The sequence below is a fragment of the Eleutherodactylus coqui genome, chromosome 1, assembly GCF_035609145.1.
Source record: "Eleutherodactylus coqui strain aEleCoq1 chromosome 1, aEleCoq1.hap1, whole genome shotgun sequence".
Taxonomy (NCBI): domain Eukaryota; kingdom Metazoa; phylum Chordata; class Amphibia; order Anura; family Eleutherodactylidae; genus Eleutherodactylus; species Eleutherodactylus coqui.
The window spans coordinates 291344930-291369192 of record NC_089837.1 but is presented as its reverse complement, the minus strand read 5'-3'; the positions used below and the strand labels follow the sequence as shown (position 1 = coordinate 291369192).

General features: G+C 45.3%; 1 protein-coding gene and 1 pseudogene across 6 annotated transcripts in view; one reads left to right on the top strand and one right to left on the bottom strand.

Moving 5' to 3' along the window:
- Nucleotides 1–493: 493 nt before the first annotated feature.
- Nucleotides 494–7735, bottom strand: LOC136611811 (peptidyl-prolyl cis-trans isomerase E-like; annotated as a pseudogene).
- Nucleotides 7736–8051: 316 nt separating this feature from the next.
- CEP85 (centrosomal protein 85) overlaps nt 8052–24263 on the top strand; it is a 29350-nt gene continuing 13138 nt past the window's right edge. Inside the window, exons 1-8 of one of the 6 annotated variants that reach the window (XM_066573199.1) lie at nt 8052–8075; nt 14325–14385; nt 14467–14607; nt 15450–15958; nt 16036–16154; nt 21653–21770; nt 21839–22024; nt 22106–22258. In XM_066573199.1, coding sequence (XP_066429296.1) covers nt 14331–14385; nt 14467–14607; nt 15450–15958; nt 16036–16154; nt 21653–21770; nt 21839–22024; nt 22106–22258 — 1281 coding nt within the window. In that variant the 5' untranslated portion in view covers nt 8052–8075; nt 14325–14330. Of the gene's footprint in view, nt 8176–10450; nt 10562–11632; nt 11654–14324; nt 14386–14466; nt 14608–15449; nt 15959–16035; nt 16155–21652; nt 21771–21838; nt 22025–22105; nt 22259–24263 lie in introns of those variants that run through there. The other 5 variants (XM_066573171.1, XM_066573161.1, XM_066573151.1 and 2 more) reach the window with 5 other exon arrangements.

The following is a 24263-nucleotide window of genomic DNA, read 5'->3' as shown; positions in this document are numbered from 1 at the left end:
CATTTAATTTTTCTCTGTAAATACAGTGGAGAAAAAAAAACTGATAATTTGTTTTTTCCTCATCACCTTCTAAAATGTTTCTCTCATTACGTTTAAAAGGGCAACACTTTCAGTATAATCTTTTTAGATAATTGAACAGTTTTCAGTTAGTTTTACACTTTGGCGAAGAGGAGTTAACGTCTATAATAAATATAGGAACCACCTTTGTATCGTATTAGCCAGTAGAAACCTATGAACTCATATTAATAGTTTTCCATCATTGTCTTATTTACCTCACTATTGCTATCCTATTTCCTTTTGTGTATAATCACATGGCTCCAGATTCTGTGGTAAACCATCCCTGATAAAGAGACCCGAATTGTCTGAAAGACTCGCCATTTGTTATAGTCTTTTCAGTTAGGTATTACAAAAGGGAACAACTAAGAACACATTTGTGAATGAAAATACTCCCTACAGGCCACAACATGAGATTCACCAAAGTAAAAACCGAGGCTAGAAAACAAAACCTTTAATTTTACAATAGCTTACAAACATTTTTTAATGGATGATCATAATTCTCACCACGATTGTTGGTCATGGTCTTATCAGTGCAGAAGATATCACGTCATACATATTCACCACAAATCGGTGATGATTATTTTCTGTTTTGATTTTCCATCCTTGGTACCTTGAGCCTTTCCAAATAAAAAGGAGAAAAAAGAAGAATGCATATGAGAGCGACTCCATAATGTATTCACTGTAATAAACTGCATGGAAGGATTTTCTTAAAATACACATACATCATATCTCTGTATAACAAGCACAGGTGTATCGAAGTTTAGTTTACTTACCCTTTCAATTGTTTTACAATAGACTTGTTGTGTTCGGCCGCCTTCACACAGGCATTTACAGTGTAAGCCATGTGGAGGAGATTTCTGAAGTCTCCTTCAAATGGTGCAAAAAGTTTCTGCCAGAAAATCCACAGAGTTTTTAAAACACGATGCGGATTCTATATCTGCAGCCAGTCTATAAATGTTGTGGAATTCAACCCCTGAAACACAAGAGTTGAATTCTGCAGCTGTTCCACAGCTAAAAATACAGATTTGGCTGCAGTGGATTTCGCCACGTGAGAAGGTGCTTTTTTAATGATTCAAGAAATCATGTGGCATTTGCTACATCCACATGTATATATTTTACACACACACTATCTTATATACACTCACATATATTATACAGGGTGTTTCACTGGAAGCGTAACCCTTATTCCAACTTATTTGTGTAGAACTGTAACCATGTTCAGGAGTCTAGAGTTTATCAATGACCCTTGTCCTGTCTCATGCCATGGGTGTATTGTTCAACTGCTGGTGTGCAGTTCGCATTTCCAAGTAGGTGGCTCTCATTTATCCAAACTGTCTTACAGTAAATGCCCATTTAGACACAAAGATTATTGCTCAAAAGACATATTTTGAGTGATAACCGTTGGGTCTAAACGCATCAACAGCTAACTACAAAAAAAACACTCCATCCCTTTGGGTTCAGCCTATTACTTCTCTCACACAAACACACACGTTGATCCAGAGGAAGGAAGGGGAAAAAAACAAACAATGAGTTAGAAGCCAATTTTCCCCATTTAGAGGAAAATAATTTCTCCCTGACTCTATCCAGGGATTATTCCAATTGCTAGATTAGACAACCCATCTGAAGGGATTAATGAGAGGCAACTTGTCACATGTCCAACCACAACATGATGGAAGTTCATTCTTTCTTGGGGGACAGAATCAACTCGAAGGTGGGTGGTCACACAGATCACTGGACCCTACCCCAGCAGACTTTTCCCTGTGGGCCACCAAAAGGGTTAATAGTTTGTCAATAAACCTTGCATTGAAGAACAACATTAGATATGAAATTGCCACCATTGATGTGGGCATGTTGCAGCACACTTGACTACAGAGTGCCGGGTTCAGCAGTGCTTGGAGGGTAGCGGTGGCCACTTTCAACATGTTCTGTGAGGACTCTGAATACGGACACCTACCTGGGTTCCTGATGAGTTCACTCGTGACATTGTTTCGAACACAAATATTACAATGTTACTGGGTTGCACTTCAAGTGAAGCACCCTGTACACACAATATATAATATAGAATAAATTGGATTCTGTTGATGGTTAGAGGACCGAGTTCATGTGGAAAACTAGACTGCTTGAATTATCAAGCACTTCTTTTCACAGCAGTGATTGTTTTTTCTTTTCTCTCCTTCAAGAAGGAGAAAGTTTCTTCTGAATAAGGGAAGAGGTTTCTTATTGGGCTCCATCCATCTTTGCCATTTAAGAACATTGAATTATAGATACATTTAAGAGCATTCATGGGGTAAGTTTGCAAATACTTACTTCCATCTGCCGTACAACATCCATTCCCTCCATCACCTCTCCAAACACAACGTTTCCCATCAAGCCAGTCTGTCTTGTCACATGTGATGAAGAACTGTGATCCATTTGTATTTTGACCAGAATTTGCCATAGAGAGTAAACCTGTACAAAGACAGAACCTTAGAATGGAAAAACTAAACCGCCTAAAATACTGACCTAGTATAGGGGTGTTTCAATTGCTGCAGACTGAAGGATCCGCAAGTGACCCTGAATGACATTACTAGTCAATTTTGGTAAAATTCCTCTTTATCATTGACTATATACAGTGAGACATATGTTGTACATATTGGGACATGTCTATTAAGTTATGTATGCCAAATTTCTGCAATACAAAGGTTGCAATGTTGGTACATATCATAAAATTGTGACTTTTCAGGGGTTTTAGGTTTGATCTCTGCACTTTTTTAGAAGTGGGTTTGGTCTAGCTTTAGGAGGCATAGCCATCCACAGCCTACCGGAGTAGCTGAAACCTACACTAGCTTGGGGGTTAGTCTGGCACATGGAGGTACTGCCAATTGCCACAAATATATTAAGAGGCACGTTCCTCTTAATACATTTATCTCGCCGAGTCAGCTCATAGTTTACTTTGATCAGAGTATAAGGCAACAGTTTAAGTAACTAGGCTCCTAAGTGTTTATGGGACTTTGTGTTTAGTATTACAAATTTGTATGGGTGGTTAATAAAGGTTAAGTTTTATTAGATACTTCGTATTATAGTCTTGATAACTGCGGTATAAGTATGAAGGTCTTGAAGTGATGATTTAGGAAACACCTCTGCTAGTGAAATCTATCAAAATAAGCTTACCCACCTACACCTGTGTGCTTTAGAATGAGGTTCTCATCATCAAATTTCCATCCCCATAGATGGATTTTCCGCCTGTGCCATTGTGATTGGTGAAGTCACCTCCCTGACACATAAATTGAGGGATAATTCTATGGAAGCTGCTTCCTTTGAAGCCAAAGCCCTTCTCATGTGTACAGAGGCAGCGAAAGTTTTCTGCAAATTAAAAAAACAAAAACATAAAAACACAAATGTGGACATTCTTACGTACAACCCCCCCCCCCAAAAAAAAGAAAAAAACTGCATTTCACTAAAATACCTAGTTTCCTCGAAAATAAGCCTTTGCATAACTTTGGAGGATGCAGAACGATTTTTCTGGATTTTTGAAGCTGCTTGAACTACAAGCCCTACTCCAAAATTAAGCCCTAGTTACTGTCAATTTAAAAAAAGTCAATTTAAATAGTGTCCAGGCAGCTATACTCATAAATAAAATCCTTCGGAGTAAAAATTAATTTTAAGACCTGGTCTTATTTTTGGGGTAACAGGGTAGTTATGTTTAGGACTTATACAGTATGATACATACAACTTATAGCCTTGAAATCAATTAGCTCAATTTATTGAATGAAAGCATTGTGCCGAGATGGCATCCCCTTGTGGGAGATATCCTATATGTATTTTCTGTTGTCAACTGTGAATATACTGTATTTTGTGTATGGTCTAATCTTTTGGGGGAAGGGAACATCGCGCCCCCCCCCCCCCCCCACCTCCACAAGAATTGGAGAAGCATTGCTGTGTGTCCAAGAACTGGTTAAACCAGTTCTAACTGGCAGAAACCTATCTAGGAATATCTTTGTCTTTGTCTTGGTCAAGCAGAGAGGAGAAACAGGATGTTCTTCTCATGAGACCAAATTTAAGAATGAACTGAGCGTGCTCACTGAAGTTCCTCCCAGATGGATGACATCACAAGCTACCTCACAAATACCTCCCTCTGAGAAATGGCCTATCAGCTCACTGTAACTGCTAAATTGCCTGACTTCCTGTGTTGAAACTTATTTAAGTTTTACCCACGCTTAATAAAGCTAGAGATTCTTTTGGGACACATGATGGTCAGACGTGTGGTCTTTGAAAGGCTCTCCAGGCCTGCACATATTATCTAAATTTGAAACACACAGTATATCTGAGATAGCGAATTTTGCGCTAACAGTAGCTACGTCCAGAATAAAGTAAACATATGGAAATATATAGCTTATTAAAAGTTTCTATACTATATTTGCACATATTTGAGATATTGCAGTTACAAATGTGAAAAAATGATGATTTTTTTCAAAATGTTACCAATTTTGGTGCTTTTAATAAATATACACAAATTCTATGGGTCTATTTTTACCTCCTAAATGAAGTACAACATGTGGCGAAAAAACAATGTCAGAATCACTTGGATATGCAAAGCCTTTACGGAGTTATTCCATGTTAAAGTGACATGTCAGATTTCCAAAATTTGGCCTGGTCATTAAGAGGCAAACGGGCTTGGTCACTAAGGGGTTAAATGCAGGTGTCAGAATTGAACGCAGCATTTAAAAGGTTAACAGCTCTGATGTGCTGCGTGGCTTATCAGAGCTGTTCCAGGCGGGCACAATCTCTCTTCATAAATACCCCAACGCTGCAGGATGTAAATGTATGTCCTATTGCGTGAAGGGGATTAAAGCACCCCATCACTGTGGTTAAAAGCCACAAAAACGCACAAAAATAGAGCACATAGTGCTCAAAAATCCCAGTTAGAAACATCGCCTTTGAGCGCTGGTCTGCAAGGCCCCATTGAAATCAATGGTTGTGTTGCACAGCGGCGTTCGGGAACGCTGCGCTAATTATGGTAATAAGCGACCTGTGTGAGAGCGGCCTTATCCACAAAGGCCACGCCACTTTCTGGTCTTATCCACCAACAGACCTCCCAACTATACAGGGAAGGAAAGAGGCACAATTACTAAAAACTTTAAAACATATATTTGGTATCACTGCATCAGCAAAGGTCCAATCTATCAAAGTAAAGCCGGGCTCACACGGCCGCAAGCGGAGAACGCTGCAGGGCTGCTGCAACGCTTTACAGCTGTGACCCTGTGTACGGCGGCAAAACTGTATTGCGCTTGACTGCGTACAAATGCTGGCGGTCAGCGCGGTACACCTGGGTTTTTTTCAGTACATTATATGATACACTAGCTGATATACCCGGCTTCGCCCGAGTTAATTTGGTACTGGTATTTATCTGGTGTTCACACGGAAAATCTTATGAAGTCGTGGTTACTTCAGAGATACTGAGGAAAAACATATGTTCACCATTTTGCATAGTTCTTTGCGTTACCAAGGAAACACCACGTGGAGGTAACCATGCGACGCTGCCTTTATATAAAATGACATCAGGAAGTGAGAAAATTAGATTACGTACATAAAATTTGGACGCTATTTTTTTTGCGCATAGAATTGAATAATTGAGTTGGGACCCATGAGCTTTTCCTATTTATGACATAATCAATGCTCCTGCCAAATTTCATGTTTCTACAACATCGGGAAGTTGGGGAATTAGTGGTGAGTCAGTCAGTGAGTGAGGGAGTGAGCCAAGTCAGTGAGTCAGTCAGGGCTTTCGTCTTATATATCTATATATATAAAGCTGAAAGCCCTCACTGACTCACTGACTGACTGACTGGCCAAAAGTTCTCCAACTTCCCGATGTCGTAGAAACATGAAATTTGGCGCAAGCATAGATTATCTCCAAAATAGGAAAAGAATTTGGGTCCCAACTCGATTATTCAATTCTAGCGCAAAAGAATTGGCGTCGAAATTTAACGTACATAATCTAAATCACTCACTTCCCAATGTCATAGAAACGGGAAATTTGGCACGAGCATTGATTATGTCATAAATAGGAAAAGCTAATGGGTCCAAACTCGATTATTCAATTCTATGCGCAAAAGAATTAGCGTCCAAATTTTACGTGCGGAATGTAATTTTCTCACTTTCCGGTGTCATAGAAACGTGAAATTTGGCAAAAGCATTGATTATGTCATAAATAGGAAACGCTAATGGGTCCCAACTCAATTATTCAATTCTAGCGCAAAAGAATTGGCGTCAAAATTTTACGTGCGCAATGTAATTTTCTCACTTTCCGGTGTCATAGAAACGTGAAATTTGGCACGAGCATTGATTATGTGATATGTAGGAAAAGCTAATGGGTCCCAACTCGATTATTCAATTCTATGCGCAAAAGAATTAGCGTCCAAATTTTACGTGCGGAATGTAATTTTCTCACTTTCCGGTGTCATAGAAACGGGAAATTTGGCAGGAGCATTGATTATGTCATAAATAGGAAAAGTTAATAGATCCCAACTCCATTATTCAATTCTAGCGCAAAAGAATTGGTGTTGAAATTTTACGTGGGGAATGTAATTTTTTTCGAATTCCGGTGTCATAGAAACAGGAAATTTGCCCCGAGCATTGATTATGTCATAAATAGAAAAAGCTAATGTGTCCCAACTCGATTATTCAATTCTATGCGCAAAAGAATTAGCGTCCAAATTTTACATGCGGAATGTAATTTTCTCACTTTCCGGTGTCATAGAAACGGGAAATTTGGCACGAGCATTAATTATGTCATAAATAGGAAACGCTAATGGGTCCCAACTCGATTATTCAATTCTATGCGCAAAAGAATTAGCGTCCAAATTTTATGTACGGAATCTAATTCTCTCACTTCCTGATGTCATTTTATATGAAGGAAACGTTGCATGGTTACCTTCACGTGGTGTTTCCTGGGTAACGCAGAGAACTATGCAAAATGGTGAACATATGTTTTTCCTCAGTATCTCTAAAGTAACCACGACTTCATAAGATTTTCCGTGTGAACACAAGATAAACACCAGTACCAAATTAACTCGGGCGAAGCCGGGTATATCAGCTAGTCTATATATATATATATATATATATATATAAAAAATAACTATATATATAGATTAGGCAATCCCACAGTATACAACAAAAAACAAGCCCTCAGGCATGGATGTCATAAAAGTGATCCCTTTTTTAAAGTAAGGAGCAAAAAAACAAAAATAAAAAAAGGGCGCATCTTTAAAGGCCGCCTTCACACAGGTGATAAAATCTCACGTGAGATGCAAGATGCAGAAATGTGAACCCCACTGTTTTCAATGGGGTCATACACATATATACTCATATTATCGCAGCATGTTCTACCTTCAGCGCCCATTGTTGTCAATGGACCGGCAGCAGCATCGCACCACATGCTGGGTGCACGCCATGCAAGGTCTCCCATTGAAAACGATGGGAGAAACTCCGCTGACAGCCGCACCGGAGGATCCCCGCACCCCCAAAGCGATGTGAGGCTATTTTCACATGATGAGGGCGGGATTCGTGGCCCCATATCACGCTCGCCCGTGTGAATGAGCCCTAGGGGCGGATCGGTGACTACTGGTTTATTTCTCTATCTCATAGGGTATTCTACATCCCGGAAAACTGCAGGCCACCTCAGGATTACAAACAGCTGCAGATACCCACGTGGGCAAAATTCACTATAAGGCAATGGGATCCTCCATAGAACAAGCCCACGCACTGTCCAGTAAGCGGTTACTACACTGACTACTAACCAGTCGCATCCACTACTCCACGTGACTTCCGGGTTTGCCTGGTTGCTTAGTAGCTGCGTTGTCCCCGTCATTCCAAAATTACATGCGCAGACGATGAGTAGACATCGACCAATCACAACGTCTGTATAATGCACAACGTCCTAACAAGCTCAACGATTGGCGGCTAGTGCAGAATACGATTGGTGTAAGCTGCGTATGGCCGTCGTTGGGCGTGGCTAGGCGCGGCGGGGAAACGGTTTGAAGGTAAGCCCCGCCCAGCTTCTGCGCTGGAGATACCTGTTCGTTAGAGAACCTGGAAGTCGTTTACAGCGGAGCCCGGGCGCAGGTGATGTTACCGGTCAGTGTACGTGCCGTTACTGCAGTGTTAGTTGCTGCAAGTGAAGTGCATGACACTAAACGGGTATCCTGGGTCAGCCCAGCACACAGCCCCTATGACCTGTGGGACCCCCGGGCAGCAGGAGGGTGCATCAGCACTATGGTGCCTGCAGAGGGCAGAGTGTGATTGTAGAGCACCCTCACATGGAAGCCTTCGCAGCCTGTATTACATGTGTAATATGTACAGCTATAGCCCCACTGACTTGTATTGGAGTATTCAGAGCTGCCGTTTTCATGCAGATACTTTATATATTTGAAAACTCACAGCGTGTCTGAAGGCCCTTTTACACGCAACGATTATTGCTTAAAAGCCATCTTTTGAGTGATAATGGTTGCTTGTAAATGTGCCCATCATGCACTTTTCATCCATTGCTGACTTCAGTTTGGCTTAAAATCAGTTGTCCCTAATGAGAGGGACCGCACGCTGAGTTCTCTGTGGGCACTGCTGATAACCTTCTTTAACAGCTGCTGTCCCGCTGGAGAACATTAGTGATGTATTTAGAGAACAGACCACCTGCTGTTCTCTAAATACATGCATATCCTAGGACCACTACTTTCCTGAAGTAATGCAAGCACTATTTGACACACAAACACCTCACATCCGTGGGGAAATCACACGTTCCTGAGCGAGATATCTGGACATGTTTCACGCTCGCCCGTGTGAAATTAGCCTTAACGTGGCGGTGGAGTGCTGTGCACTATGATGGGTTTCTCCCATACCACCTCTTTAGCAGCAAGCTTCCTACTTGCAGGTGGCTGGGTAGGTCTGTCAGAGCTCAGCCACCACCTGGGAGCTGCTGAACAGAGCAGTGCAGAGTTCTGTGTCGGAGCTTAGAATCCAAGATGGTGCCCACTCCTTGTGCTGGCACTGCCCTCTCTGCCAAGCGCTGCATCCTACAAGGAAAGTGCAGAGCTGTTCCTTCTGCATACGAACTTTGTGAGCAACACAAAATGGTGTGGCAGGATGGGTTTGGCCTACGGGCGCTGAGTTTGACATGTACCTTAGTGAATGAAGCAGTAATGCACACAACCAACACTCAATGCACTGCTATAGGACATGGCCACGTGTAATGCTCGCTATCTCCATAGATGTGAAGTCATAGATTTATCACCAATGTTGTGGATAGGTGATAATTGCTCTTGGTGGGATGACCTGTCTAAAGGCCCTTTTAGTCACAACGATTTTCACTCAAAAGCCATCTTTTGAGCGATAATCGTTGTGTCTAACTGCACTGACATTGTGCAGTTTTTGTTAAGCCATCGCTCATCATTGTCTTATCAGGGATTCACAGCGGGATACAGCTGATACTATTGTTTCAGCTGTATCCTGCTCCCTGATGACAGGCTGGGTATGAAGAACAGAGCGGTCCAGCTGTGTTCTCCATAGCCGACACAGAGCGCTCGGCTGTATAACAGCCGGGCGCTCCATGCAGAGAACAGCTGGATGCAGAAGACAAGCAGGAACCCCCCGCTTGTCTTCTGCGTCCACTGCTCAGGGCTGTAAAAAGAACACAACGATTATCGCTCACAATATCTTTTTGAGTGATAATCGTTGTCTAAACCAGCGTTAAGAAGAGCTGCCATGATTTCTCTTTACCCCTGTGTAGAATAATGCAGCATACTACGCTGTTCTGTTCACCAGAGGGGGGAACCACAAGACTGTTTGAGTCAGAAAAATTCATTTGAGGTGTGATTCTGCGCAAAGATGACGTGGCAGGAGCCACCCGAGTAGGAAACAATGGCCATGTGGACTATAACTGCACCTCATCAGCCATGACGATAATGAGGTGCGCTAAAACCCGCTGATGGATGCCGGAACCTGCGTCCGAAAACTAAAGTAAAATCGCAGCATTTTACTAAGTGCATGTGTGAGAGTGGCCTGAGACCTTATTAGGAAAAAGTTCTTTTGTACGACAGCTACTCCCAACCCCAAAAGAACGTCACAACCTTCAGGATGGACCTCAATTTTCAAAGTGGTAAAAAACTTTGACAATTAGGCGCAACATGAGACAATGTTAGAGGTACTCAAATATTGCTCAACTTGTCTGTTGATTGTTTAACCAGCACAAGCCTCTTCCTCTCCTGACAGCTGGAGCGGAGCAGCGTATGCCCCCAGCACATATTGAGGAAGAGGCTTCTTAGCCTCGAAACACTTATATATGCTTCTATATAATTAACAAAGAAGTTAAAGGGCTTTTGTCATTTAAATCAATACTTGCCTATTCCTCCCCTGACAGTCTTCTTACCACATCTTCTCCTCGCTGATCCTCTCCAGTCCCCCGGGTCACCTCAGCTCCAGCTGGCTGGATCATCTTGTTATGTAGCGTCCATTCTCTGCATTCTCCTTCCGGCAGGTTAGTGTGGGTTACGGTATTAGTGTATCTTGACACCACCGGAAGTGTAGGTGGTGTCAAGATACTAGGTGCTTGACAGGGGGTTGACTCCCCCTGTTCCTGATAGGCTGTTATTACTCACCCTCACAGCAGGTCCTGAAACTCAGCAATGCACAGCTGTCTCCTCAAGTGAGTAAACCGCGTGTGCTGCTGGCCCCGCTGTGAGTGGCGCTGCACCTGTGGCAGTAGTGGCTTCCCCTCAGCTGCGGCTTCTTCCTCTGACTCTTCCTGACAGCACTGTAGCCGCCGGCGCTTGCGGCCTCCCGGCAGCAGCGCTGCACTAATAGTGGGCAGCACTGCACCAGCAGTGGCTTATTCCTGTCAGTGTTCCTGGCGGTGTCTGCGTCTCCAGGCCTACCGGTAGCAGTGCTACAGTGAGTGTTAGCAGCGCCGCATCGGTGGCAGTGTCCCCGGCGCCTTCTCCCTGTCACTGTTCCCGCTGTGACTGTCCCCGGCAGTGGCACCAGGCTCCCAGCAGCAGTGCTGCACTGACTCTGCCCTCCCCTTAGCGGGGCCCCTGTGGGTGTTCTCGCCAGCTGCAGTTTTAGGATTATGGGCTGCAGGTATACGTGCATCTTGTAGGCCTAGCAGCTACTAAACACTGTGCTGCTAGGACCTTTGACAACTCGCCAATCAGGAGCTAGGGGTGTGACAGGGACTTGGTTGCATCCAAGTCCTCTCACACCACTAGCTTTCTGGTGGCATCAAGATACACTAATACCGTGGGTTACATCACTAGTGACGTAGTGTTCACTGCCTAGGAAGGAATGCTGTGCTATTACTGAGACTGCGCATGTGTGCTGTCTCACTGCTAGAGTTCATATACTACTGCAGCGAGACCCTACGCATGCGCAGTCCCAGCAATAACTCGGCCCTCCCTGCTAGGCTGTGAACGCTATGTCGCTAGTGATGTAATGCACACTGACCTGCAGGAAGGAGACTGCAGAGAATGGATGCTTTGTCACAGGAAGAAGAATCATCTGGCTGGAGGTGACCCGGGGGGCTGCAGGAGACCGGAAAAGATGTGGTAAGAAGACTGACGGGGGGAAATAGGTAAGTGTAGAATGTTTGTTTTCTAATAACAACCCTCTTCAAGTAAAATTTTTCCTTGAGTACCTATTTCATTGTCTCAGCTTGTGCAGAATTCCTAACCTTTTTGTTACCACTGTGGCGCCGTAATTAGTATACTGTGCATTTTCACAATTGTAGCATTCCCGATTTTGTGTTGAAAGTTTGTGCATTTCACCATTTTTTTTATGCCTAGGATGAAATCCACATTACAACTTGCAGATTTTGAAGCAGAAAGAGAAAGGCCATGTGTGTAATTAGCCTAAAGGGGTATTCCAGGCAAAGACTAACATTTAAAAATCTAATATACATCATCACAATAAGTCATTCTGTAATAGTGTCATTGTACCGGGTCTAGCTACTACCTTATTTTCTGTCATGTGACCCTCCCCTTGAAAAATATCTCCATTTCTGACATCTTGTTCTCATTTCCTACTTCCTCCCCTGTCCATAGCCTCCAACATCCTGTGAGCAGTGCATGATGGGAGGGCAGGAGCGGAAGTATTGCGCTGTATTGTTTAGAGTGAGAGGGAGGTTGGTGCCCATAAGTTGCAGGATCTGTGGGCGGAGCTACAGTGCTGGCCAGTAAACAAGCGCTATGCATGCTGGGAGTTGAAGGCAACAGTCTGCTGCATGTAAACACAGCGGCAGATGGGGGGCTGTATGGGACAAGGAAGAGAGTCCTGAGCCTATGGGTTGCCGATACTGAGCTATACCTCCAAGAGTTCAGCATTTTTAGAATTTCCATTCTAAAATTTAGAAAACCCCTTTTATAGATGTATTTTCATCGTGGCCAGTCACGGTTGCTATGAGAAGATTTCTCTGTATGAAGTAACTGGGAGTACAAACATAGCTGAGCGGGCTATACCATGTATCTTGATCTCCTATGGGTGTGAGTGAGAGGTACAGAAACCGTCTCAGCAGTGAACAGACCCCGAGGTACAGAAACAGCATAACTCCCAACTCGGGATCTGTTCGCTGCTAGATGGTTTCTGTACCTCTCATTCACTTCAATAGGAGCTGCGGAAACATCTTGGAACAGCATGCTCAACTATTCCCGTTAGACCTGGACCCGAGGTGGTCAGGCTCCGTTTTGGAGGTAGATGCGGCCCCACCTTTAGGACCCGCACCGATCTTATGGTATAGCGTATTGGATATGCCATAAAAGTCTCAGATCGGAAATGCCTTAAAGGCCTTGTTCACACATACGACATGGCATTGCAGCAATATTGCTGCAGTTTCTCGCAGTGCTACCACGATTTTGTAGCACTAGGATTGGCTGATTGGTGCATCCAGTGCTGGCTGTGATTGGCTGAGTCGGCTGTCACTCAGCCAATCAGACCAATCTTTGGCTGGCAGGCGGGCAATTGAATCCCCATCACTACCAAAATATCCTCTGTTGGCTTGACAAGTGGCCAGGATCCTGCACGGAGCCCTGAATAGTCCCAGACAGTATTAGCTAGGTGAGTATTCCTTTCTTTTTTTTCTTTTATGTAGTGCAGCTAACGCTTGCGTTTAGCACTGCCAAAAACATGGTACCAAGCTGTGCCACATTTCCAGCTGCCCTGAAACCGCTGCCCATTCATTTCAATGGGCAACGCAGCGCTGAAAACGGCCAAAGAAGACTCTGTGTTTTGACGCTTGGGTGAGCAGCCCCATTGAAATGAATTGGAGCCTGGTACGGCGCTCAGCGCAGCACTAAACTTTAGTTGTCCAAACCTGCCAATAACAGGATGACAGAACCAAACGTCTGTCTACCCCACCGAGGTGAGATGAATGCTATCTAAATTCTGCCAGTTGCTGTTAAGTTGATTCTTGGCAGTGTGTTTTTGAAATGCTCCGTGTATCAGTTTATAGTCTCCTAAGAAGCAAATGTGCAAATTTTTGCATGACTGCACCTAGCCTAAACTGTTTCACACGGGTGATTACTATTTTGCAGTGAGAAAATCGGGGCAAAATGGCATCTTTGTTTTGCGATTTTTAGCGTTAGCGAAGCCTTTTCTTGAGAATCTCACATCTCTGCCGCCTGTGATAAAATTGCACATTTTTTTAAATCACAAAATTCAGTAGAACTTTCTCATGTTAAATACGCATTGCACGAAAATCGCAGGTTCATGTGTTGTGGGAGATTGGGTATACGGTGATTTATTTTTTTTCTCAGTGAAAACCTCGCTAATCTGAAGGAAACCATTGGTTTCATAATTCTGCGTTTCTACGCGCTCTCGCAATTTTCTCGCCTGTGTGAAGGCGCACTCAGGCTATGTTCACACGTAGCTTATTTTCTTCCGCGGATAATGCACTGCGCATTTTTGTGCAGATCTCATCCCCTTATTTGAAGAGTGTGAATCTTCACAAAAATCCACCCACATGCTCTGCTGCGGATTTCATGCTGATTATTTTTTTTCCTCTCTATACGGGCCAGATTGCTTACATCTCATTCACATGGTTTGTGCTGTAAATGCGGCAGCTGGTCTGCCCTCTGTGAACTTATCCTAAAAATGCATGTTTTGACTTGTGTGCAGTTATAAGGGTAACCCTGCAAAAGAAAAATGACTGTCCAAATTGGAAAAGCCTTTAAGAATAAAATGCTACCTATTAATATTCTGTAGTATAAGAATACGTTGTAACATCCCTTTTATTGTTTATTGCTCCATAGAACACAATGGCAACTCTGGACAGATACGGCGACTCGGGAATCCAGCAGTCCAGTCGGACAGGTCTGTGATCCCTTCTCTGTTCATTCTTGGTATGACTGTCATGCCCTTTGGTTATAACCTGGTATTATTGTGTCCCCGCAGGTGGATGGAGCAGTTCTTCCTGCACAGAATGGCAAACTCCTCAAGTGTCGGAGAAACATCTTAGTAGAATTTCTAAACCTCATGGAACCCAGAAAGGTGCCAGCCTCCCTGAAGGAATTTCTGCTTCTGAACATGTTGATGGTGAGCTATGGTATACAACTTCTTAAACAGGTAGTCCCATTTGTAGAATCCCTGCTCAGGATCTCCATCCTTCATTAGCCATAGAGAAGGCCGTATACCAGTAGTGATTGCTACTGTAGTGGACTTGACTGAACCATGTATTAAATGCAACAGTGTAGTTGGCCACAGCTCCACCAGCAACTTGCTGCTAATTCCCTTGGTTTCCAGCAATAAAGACCTACAGCGATCAGCTGTTCAGTCTCCTGTGAAACCCATGACTAAAGGCCTACTTGCTTATATAAGTTTTCCGTGACTCCCAACTGTTGCAAGTCATTATGAGCTCTTTGCAGTAATCATCAGGAGCTCCTTTAGTACAGTGTACAGGTGTCCACAAATCCCTAATGTGGAGTATTCGAGCTCCTCTCTAAAGTACAAGACTTCAAGCAAACGATTGTGAAGTGTTCCTTAAAGGGGTTGTACTGGGATCACAAGATATCTCCTTATCCACAGGATAAGGGATAACTTGCTGATCGGCTAGGGTCTCATTGTTGAGACCCCCACCAATCTCAAGAACAGGGAATTAGTGAATCCTGTGCTGAGTAGGGGGTTGGACCAGATGTCTCTGGAGGTCCCTTCCAACTCTACGATTCTATGATTGTAACATAATACGCCAGCCTCTAAGGGCTTAAGAGGCCTGTAATTTCAAACGTGGGTTTCCATTGGCTACACTGATAGCAGACATTTTATGCTATTCCTGGACAGCCCCTTTAAAATCCCTTATTACATTAGGAGTATTTTCAAATGCTGATTATTTTGCAAACCTAATGTGTTGTTGTGTTTTTGTCTTTTTTTTCTTTTGGTAGATTTTTGTAATGCTAGTGGTAGTATGTCCTTCCAGCCAATCAGAAGCCAGGTCGCTATTCCAACTGCTCATGTCGTCCCTTGTACCATGGGAACCTCAAGTAACTCAAGAACATACGACAGAGCTGGACCTTCCACAGAATCTGCTGTACACAACTTTCCCTTTGTACCATCCATAGACCCTTCCACACTTGAAGACACTAGAAAGTTTGAGATGCCCAACATTGAACCTACCATGAACCAGTCTGCTTTGTTAAATACACTTTGCACAGATGGTAGAACTGACTACACTACACCAATACTCAACCGAGATGGTGAGCCATTCAAGGCCCTTCCTGAGAGTAAGGAAACTGCAGGAGTGGAGCTAACTCGTAGGGCTAGATGCCAATTTTCACATCTGCAGGGCTGGCAACCAGATTCATATAATGCCCTAGCAGCCTCCGAAAACTCATGGCAGCAGCAGCACCAACAATACACAGACCTTCTGAGAATGCGGATGGAAAAACTGCAGGTAACATTTATGGGTGTCTGTTCCATTAGTGTTCCTGTGTCTCTTCCTGTATGTCACTACTGTACGATGTCTTACAGCTTGGGAGAGACTACTCTACAGCCCCAGTGTACTCTGCTGGACTACATCCGATTCCAAATGAGTGGGAGCGAGCTAAGGGTAGTGACAACCTTCTTCTTGAAAAGGAGATATGGGAAAGGTAAAAGAGGGCACTGTGAATGAGGTTGGTCTGTATAATATACCAGTGATGCCCAAGCAGCTTGCTTAAGAAACTGCCATGATCTTACGTTAAAACAGCAAGATCCTGTTGCTCTGATTTATTCTGTTCTTGACTATGGTAACTCGCTCTTAATTTGTCTTCCCCTCACTAAAGTCTGCCCTCTCCAGCCTATCTTGCATGCATCAGGCTCGGCTTTCTGTCAAACTGCTGCATGGGTGCCTCCACCCTTTTGCCAGTCACTGCTGCCCATCCACTGTAGAATAAAATTGATGCTCCTCATTCTCCATAAAGCTTTCCACAGTGCTGCACCTCCCTATAGCTACTCTCTACCACCCTATCGGTGACCTCTGTTCTACCAATTATCTAAAGCTAACATTTTCCAACCTCCATCCCCCTTCTACTTTATTTCTCTGTACCTTTTGCTTTCTTCCACCAGTAATCTCACATTTGATGCATGCAATATCTCTACAGATACTGGCTGGTGACTGGCTCACGCAGCTCTCTGTATACTACTTTGTTTTATCTAAACTGTTTTAATTCTTTGTTGCTAGCCTCTCGGTATATATGTCAGCTAGTTTTACCTCGTTATATTACCTGATATATCTGAAACCTTTGTTCTCCTCCTCAGGTGGTCATGTGGTCTCAATTCTGACCAGCTCAAATCTACTTGGGTTGGTGTTCAGTTTCTTATAGATTCCACAGACCCTCCTATCCTAGTTACTTCTGATGATCACACAGTTATAATAAAGGAGATCACAGCTCACCCTCTTGACTATGGTCTGTAGCTTATTTAGCTGAATCTAGATTAAAGGGGTTGTCTCGCTAAATCAAGTGGGGTTATACACTTCTGTATGGCCATATTAATGCACTTTGTAATATACATCGTGCATTAAATATGAGCCATACAGAAGTTATTCACTTATCTGCTCCGTTGCTAGCGTCCTCGTCTTCATGGTTCCGTCTAATTTCGCTGGCGGCTTGCTTTTTTAGACGCGCTTGCGCAGTCCGTTCTTCTCCTTTCAGCACGAGCCGCTTCAGTGTGCTCCCCGCTACAGCTCTTCTGCGCATGCGCAGACGAGCTGTCACTGCTCGGGAGCGCGCTGGAGCGGCCATTCTGTACCATCCTCTGTTAGAGGAAGGTGCAGAGCCGCCCAGCTGTCCCGCCGTCCTGGTAAGTGATGGGCCGGGGGGGGGGCTGCCGCTGCGATGGGCCGGGGGGGGGCTGCCGCTGCGATGGGCCGGGGGGGGGCTGCCGCTGCGATGGGCCGGGGGGGGGCTGCCGCTGCGATGGGCCGGGGGGGGGCTGCTGCTGCGATGGGCCGGGGGGGGGCTGCCGCTGCGATGGGCCGGGGGGGGGCTGCCGCTGCGATGGGCCGGGGGGGGGGCTGCCGCTGCGATGGGGGGGGGGGGCTGCCGCTGCGATGGGCCGGGGGGGGGGGCTGCCGCTGCGATGGGCCGGGGGGGGGGCTGCCGCTGCGATGGGCCGGGGGGGGGGCTGCCGCTGCGATGGGCCGGGGGGGGGGCTGCCGCTGCGATGGGGGGGGGGGGGGCTGTCGCTGTGCCGGGGGGGGGGCTGCGCCGGTTACCTGCTGCCTGGCGGTGGGTGACTGGTCGGCCGTGTTCACTCCAGGGGTCCGGTCGGCGGCTGCGGGGTGTCTGGTTGTCAGGGAGACACAGCTGGTAGCGTCTCGGGAGCGCGCACGTCGGGCTACAGCAAGCGACGGGAAAAGAGCCGGCGGCCATCTTGGGAAAATTTTTATAAGTTGCTGGAACGGTAAGTACAAACCAGCTAGAAAAGTCATTTACAGGGGGGCTTAGTAATGTTTGCTTAATTAGGGGGACTGGGCAATAAAAAAAAATCCACTCCTGCCTCGAGACATCTCCTTTAATGGCAGGATTTTCTTTGGAAGCAGAGATGGCATAGTCACTAGCTGCTCATTTAATGCTGTGCTGATGCTTCATAGGATTGATGAGAAAGCAAAAATCTCACCATCAAGGTGGTGCATGATAAGTAACACACAGGAGGCTGCATGGCCTGGAAGGGACTACAATATACATAGGAGACCTCCAGGCTATGACATGCAGACAAGTGAGGGGTGCAGGGATGGAAAAATGTTTTTACCTGGGAGTGGTACTTAAAAATAAATAAATAAAAATCTGGTCTGTTGGACAGAACAGGCACTTTTACCTTTTTATCACCTTTATTTACTCATAGTTAGCTCTTGAGTGTATGATCCTTGGTTTGTTACTCTAATATCTGATTTTATCTGTTCATGTAAAGTGCTGCAGAATATGTTGATAGATAAAATATGAAGTATGGTGCTGATTCTCATTGAGTTTAGTTGGATGTAAAAATGGTGTGGATGCTGCCTCAATAAAACAGTGAACTGGGGTGTTGCCTGGTCAATGTAAATAAAGCTATGTTTTCTCTGGATAGAAGGAAATACAGCACTACATTTGTTTTTAATAAAAATGAAGCTTCATTTAAATAGATGTAAAAAAAACAAAAACTATGTAAGATTACTGATGCATTTTGAGCACCTAGTACTCTAAAAGGGGTTTTCTGGACCTTAAAATAAATAAATAAAAAATTTAGACTTTAAAATCAATAAATATTGAATACACACCTATCCTGACCACTTCCCGTTCAGTGCTGCAGCCCCAGTGCCCACTGCATGGAACATGGAAGAAGCGGCGGGCGGTTACGTGCTATTCATTATGCACGTAACCGCTCGCCCACTTTTCAAAAAGTACAGGTCTAGTTGTTGCTATATTCTGGGTAACTCATAATCGGGGTTCAAACGGCCCCCCAGGATTCTTTGGAAGCCCCTTAGGGAGATACTGGTCTACACATTGCTGTTATATAGGACTTAGGCTGGGTTCACACAGCGCGGATTTGCTGCGGAAATTCCGTTCGGGATTTCGCTGCGGCAAATCCGCCTGTGGCTGCTAATCCACTGCTTAGCCAGCCATATGGACGAGATTTGTCAAAAACCTCGTCCACACGGGACGGCCCATCCATCACAACAAAACCGGCGCTGCGGCGCGATTCCCCCAGCCGCAGCATGTCAAATTTTTATTTATTGTCAAATAAATGTCAATTTTTTTTATTTTTTTTTCCCCCGTTGCGGCCGTGCTCTCCTCTATGAAGGAGAAGCGTGCAGCCAAGCTGCTCCAAAACCCACGACTAAGTGCCGCAGGTTTTGAAGCATCGCTTTTCCGGCGGAAAACTCTTGTTTTTTCGCTACAGCCATACCGCAAGATTTCTGGTGGGATTCCGCCGTGGTCGAACCCAGCCTTATGGTGCTCCCTGGTGTTCCTTTGTTTCCCTCTCCAAATATCCACCTACTGTCTTGAATGTCAATGTGAAAATGTATCTTGCAGTGCTCTGATTCTAATATGCCAGTCCACACAATACTGGCACTCTACCACCTATGTACAAGAGGGTCCAGACCGTGGGGCTGATCTACCAGTCATGTATGCCCACCACAACTGAACACATAATTGCTGCAATTGTAAATTGTCGCGTTTTGCTTGATCAAACACTAAATTAATCATGTAACAGCCCTTTTAAAGAAAATGACCATAAAATAATGCAAAAGTTTTGTATTATATGATTGTAATGTGATCTGTGGAAAATGGCGAAACTTTTTGGGGGCAGGTGCATCATGAAAGTAAGACACTCGTTAATACAAGTCTGCGTTCATGTTGCAGTCTACGCTCTGACTGCCAACCCATAGCCACACAGTCTGTTCTTGTAAATGGTGCAGTAGGATTTGGGGGTAATGCTAATTATTCCTTCTCAACCTGTCCTATCAGAACATAGTTAGTCTTACGAGTACCTTCTTTACCAAATGCCTAAGGTCACTTTCACATGGCTGAGAAAATTGGGCAAGGTTTGTGCGTTGCGAGATGCACAAAAGTCACGCAAGGTTTTGTGCATTGCAAGAGGCACGAATATGAACCCCTTTCTTTTGATAGTTTTTTTTTTACTATGAATGTTTTTTTTCTTACATCGCCGTAGCAGAAAAATTTGTGGTATGCCCTAACTTTGGGCGTTCCCTCGGAACTCCTCGCTCATTGCTTCCAATGGGGCCGGCAAAAGCATTGCACAGCATGTGATGTGAGGTTTTTCATTGAAAACTTCCCTGATGCAAGATGTTTTTGACACACAAAATCCTCACCTCCCCAGAAATCGCACGTTCCCGAGCGTGATATCTGCCTAAGGGTGCCTGCACACGAACGGAATTTCCAGCGCGTTATTTTAGGCACATTATCTGCCCCAGACCGCAGCCAATATACTCCTATGAGGATCCGCAGTTGTCCCCAGACGGATGGATTTGTATCGCGTTTTTTCACGCTTGTGAAAAAATCTGCGACCTGTTCTAATTTGGGTCGGATTCTGCGCGTGAAGCCTCCAATACAAGTGAATGGGTGCGTTTTTTCACGCAGTACATCTGCAGTGCAGCTGCAGATGGAGTCACTGGTTGCTATGACTACAGGAAGTAGGCATGGTAGGAGGCGTCCCAACACACAGCACAGAGCTTCACAGGCAGATTTGTAGAGGGAGATAGGTAGTATTTCTTGCCAATGCAGGATGTAAGAATGCAAAATCTGTAGTAATGAATTCCTCTTGTGAATTTTTTTGCAGTGACTGAAATAAAGTCACGCTGGAGAAGCGCCCGAAAAAAGTTACATGGATCAACCATGCCCACAAAGACATCTGCTCACCGGGTGAAAGCATGTTGCCAGAATAATTTAACGGTGCTCGCACAAGCAAGAGGGACAAAACGGAGTCTGGGTGTTGGTTTTTAAGCTGTTTTCCAAGGAATGGGCAGTTCTCTAGGGGTTGGGTTTACAATAAGGGGTGTCTGCTGGTTTTTCTGCGCGTTTTTTCCGCAACACATCCGCGTATATCCGCGCGTGATTTTTCACGCATCCGCACCTATCCGCAAGCACATTTAGGTACCATACGCGCGTGAAAATCCGCTAGCGGAATCCGGAACGCTCGTGTGCAGGCGGCCTTAGGCCAATATCTATTGCGGAATCTACGGTAGGCGTCTGCACGGATGATCCACAGCAAATGGCATCCATTCAAAGCATGTAAAACCGCTTTCTCCTTCGCACTCGTGGTAGCTAATTGTAGTGTGCTCTATTTTGCTGAGGACTCCACGTGGATGGCCTCCATTGAAGTCAATGGAAGCCGACCGACCCACAGCCAATCCGCAGTTGACGTTGCAGATGGACCCCGTGGTTAAATGCATCATCGTCTAGCGGGTATGTGGGGTCGCCCACGAGGGTCATAGCTGGATTCCCCTCGGGAACTCGCATGCTGTATCCGGATCGTTCATATGAGCCCGGCCTTAGGATGATGCATACTAGCAAAGAATCAGTTCCAAAGTGTATTCAGCTGTAAATGAGGTGCAGAGCAAAGGAAACAAGGACTGTGACTTGATGTTTTTTGTTTGTAATTGCAGGCAGCGTCAGCACATTGCAGTCTTGGAACAGAAATTACGGGAGGGAGAGGTGCAAGTCCATAGCACAATGCTAAACCAATTGAGTCCATACAGTGATATATGTCTGATTCGGCTACAGGTATTTGCAAATGGCCCCCTAAGCCTCTCAATAAGTTTAGCAAAGGCTCAGTTAACCTGTGTTTTTAGGACTTGCAGCGAGAGGTTACATTCTTAAGAGCACAGTTTGCTGAGAAGACTGATTCAGCTACCCGAGAGAAGGCAGATTTGGAGAAGAAACTGTGTGCAATGGAGGCAGAGAGTAGAGGCCTAAGAGAGGCAGCAAAGGAGGCAGCACAAAAGCACTCCGATGAAATGAAAAAGCAAGAGGAGCGTGTGAGTTCTCATAACTCTTATGCTATTAATGTCCGTTTCAGTCCAAAAGATATGTTGTGAAAACTGTGTACCCTGTGGTAGGTGAAAGGAAGAGAAAGGCATATTAATTCATTGAAGAAGAAATGTCAGAAAGAAGCAGAACAGAATAAAGAAAAGCAGCAGAGGATAGAGACACTGGAGAGATACATGGCCGATCTTCCCACAGCACAGGACCACCAAAAACAAGTGCTGCAGGTAATTTCTCATTTCATTTGCACTAGTGATTCTAACTTGCTAATCTGTGAGTGCAACTTCACCTTTTAATGTATAGACCAATGGTTATTAGAAAAGGATTACCTGGTCTTTCCTGCAGTATTTCAGATATCCTGGCTTATGAACGCGGCAAAAAGCATTTTAAAAAAAGCTAAAAAACTGAGGCAAAATGCTAATTTTTAGCATTTTGCCTTTCAAAAAACTCAGTGATCAAAAAAGCCGTATGTACCCCAAAATGGTACCAATAAAAACTACAGCTTATCTCGCAAAAAATAAGAGTGCGACGCTTAGCAAAAGAAGCTGTTGAAATGCAGGATAAGAGTCTTGCGCTGTCCAGGGAAACCTCACAAATGAGCTTCCTGGCCTATCTGGGAAGCCAGATGACAAATTTCCTCAGCCAAGGCTCTGGACCAAAGGCCTCTGCTCATCATGAACGGACACCTGCAGCACCTCTGTGATCGCCGTAATTAAAGGGGTTGTCCCGCGCCGAAACGGGTTTTTTTTTTTTTCAACCCCCCCCCCGTTCGGCGCGAGACAACCCCGATGCAGGGAGGTAAAGAAAGCTCACCGGAGCGCTTACCTGAATCCCCGCGCTCCGGTGACTTCTCTACTCACCGCTGAAGATGGCCTCTTCCTCCGTGGACCGCAGCTCTTCTGTGCGGTCCACTGCCGATTCCAGCCTCCTGATTGGCTGGAATCGGCACGTGACGGGGCGGAGCTACACGGAGCTACACGGAGCCCCATAGAAGACTGCAGAAGACCCGGACTGCGCAAGCGCGGCTAATTTGGCCATCGGAGGGCGAAAATTAGTCGGCACCATGGAGACGAGGACGCCAGCAACGGAACAGGTAAGTATAAAACTTTTTATAACTTCTGCATGGCTCATAATTAATGCACAATGTACATTACAAAGTGCATTATTATGGCCATGCAGAAGTGTACAGACCCACTTGCTGCCTCGGGACAACCCCTTTAAGCTGTCCACCCTGGAGGAGAGCCCAGAAACGTGTTCTTCGTCAGAGGGAGAAACAGAAAACCACTTTTCTGCCAAACTACTGCCACCATGGAATACCTGTGGCTGTGCGCCCAGCATAGATCGTGAGGATTAAGCTGGGGAGCCCGAGTCTGCGTCTCTTAGGTGGTCTACAACGCGAGGTGCCCTGCTCGTGAGGTGCCCTGCTCGTCAGATACCCTTCTGACTGATGGGACAGCCAACTTCTCTAATTTGTCTAGGGTCGCCGTGGAGGCCCTGGTCAGGTCTGCCACCGCTTGGGACAGGGGGGGCCACCCATTGCGGCTTGTTGACCTTAGGAGGCCACACAGGAAAAGCGCCTGTTGCCACCTTGCCAGACACCTGCTGCAATGGGATGCAGTACCCACAAAACTGCTCTGTTTGACTGCCTATCCCAGCTGCTGGTCGTCTTTAAATTGCGCACGCAGCGTGTGGATAGTATGGGAGGGGGCAGAACAGTCACACCTCGATACATCTGTGCAGGAACGATCCCTGGACCCCACTTGTGTTACCAAATGCAGGGTGAAGCCGGCACACACTGGAAGTGCTTATTGCGTCACCTGGAAGTGAAGACAGAACCTAGGCATGCCCGTCCCTGGAAAGCAGGAACCGCCGAGGAGGACCGTGACAGAAATCCCATAGTGGTACGACACCACAAGGTGGCTGCCGCAAAAAAAGAAAAAAAAAAGGGGCGGCACCATATGGGGGAGGCAATACCATAAGGGACTGCACATGAGGGACGGTACGCAGCTGGTGTCGCCTGCCTTCATGCTTCTTTGAAGAAAAGGTGCTGGCATCCCAGACATGCCGCTTATCTTCGAAATGCAGGGCAGACAATGGTCAGGAATCTGCTGCCCATTTGCCCTCCTTGTGTGAGGGTAGAGCAGAGAGTAATACTGCTTAGTCTACCTTTTTCCTTAGCAGCCCCGGAGGACCGCCGTCTGTTTGTCTGTCTCCTACAGAAATTAAGTGAAA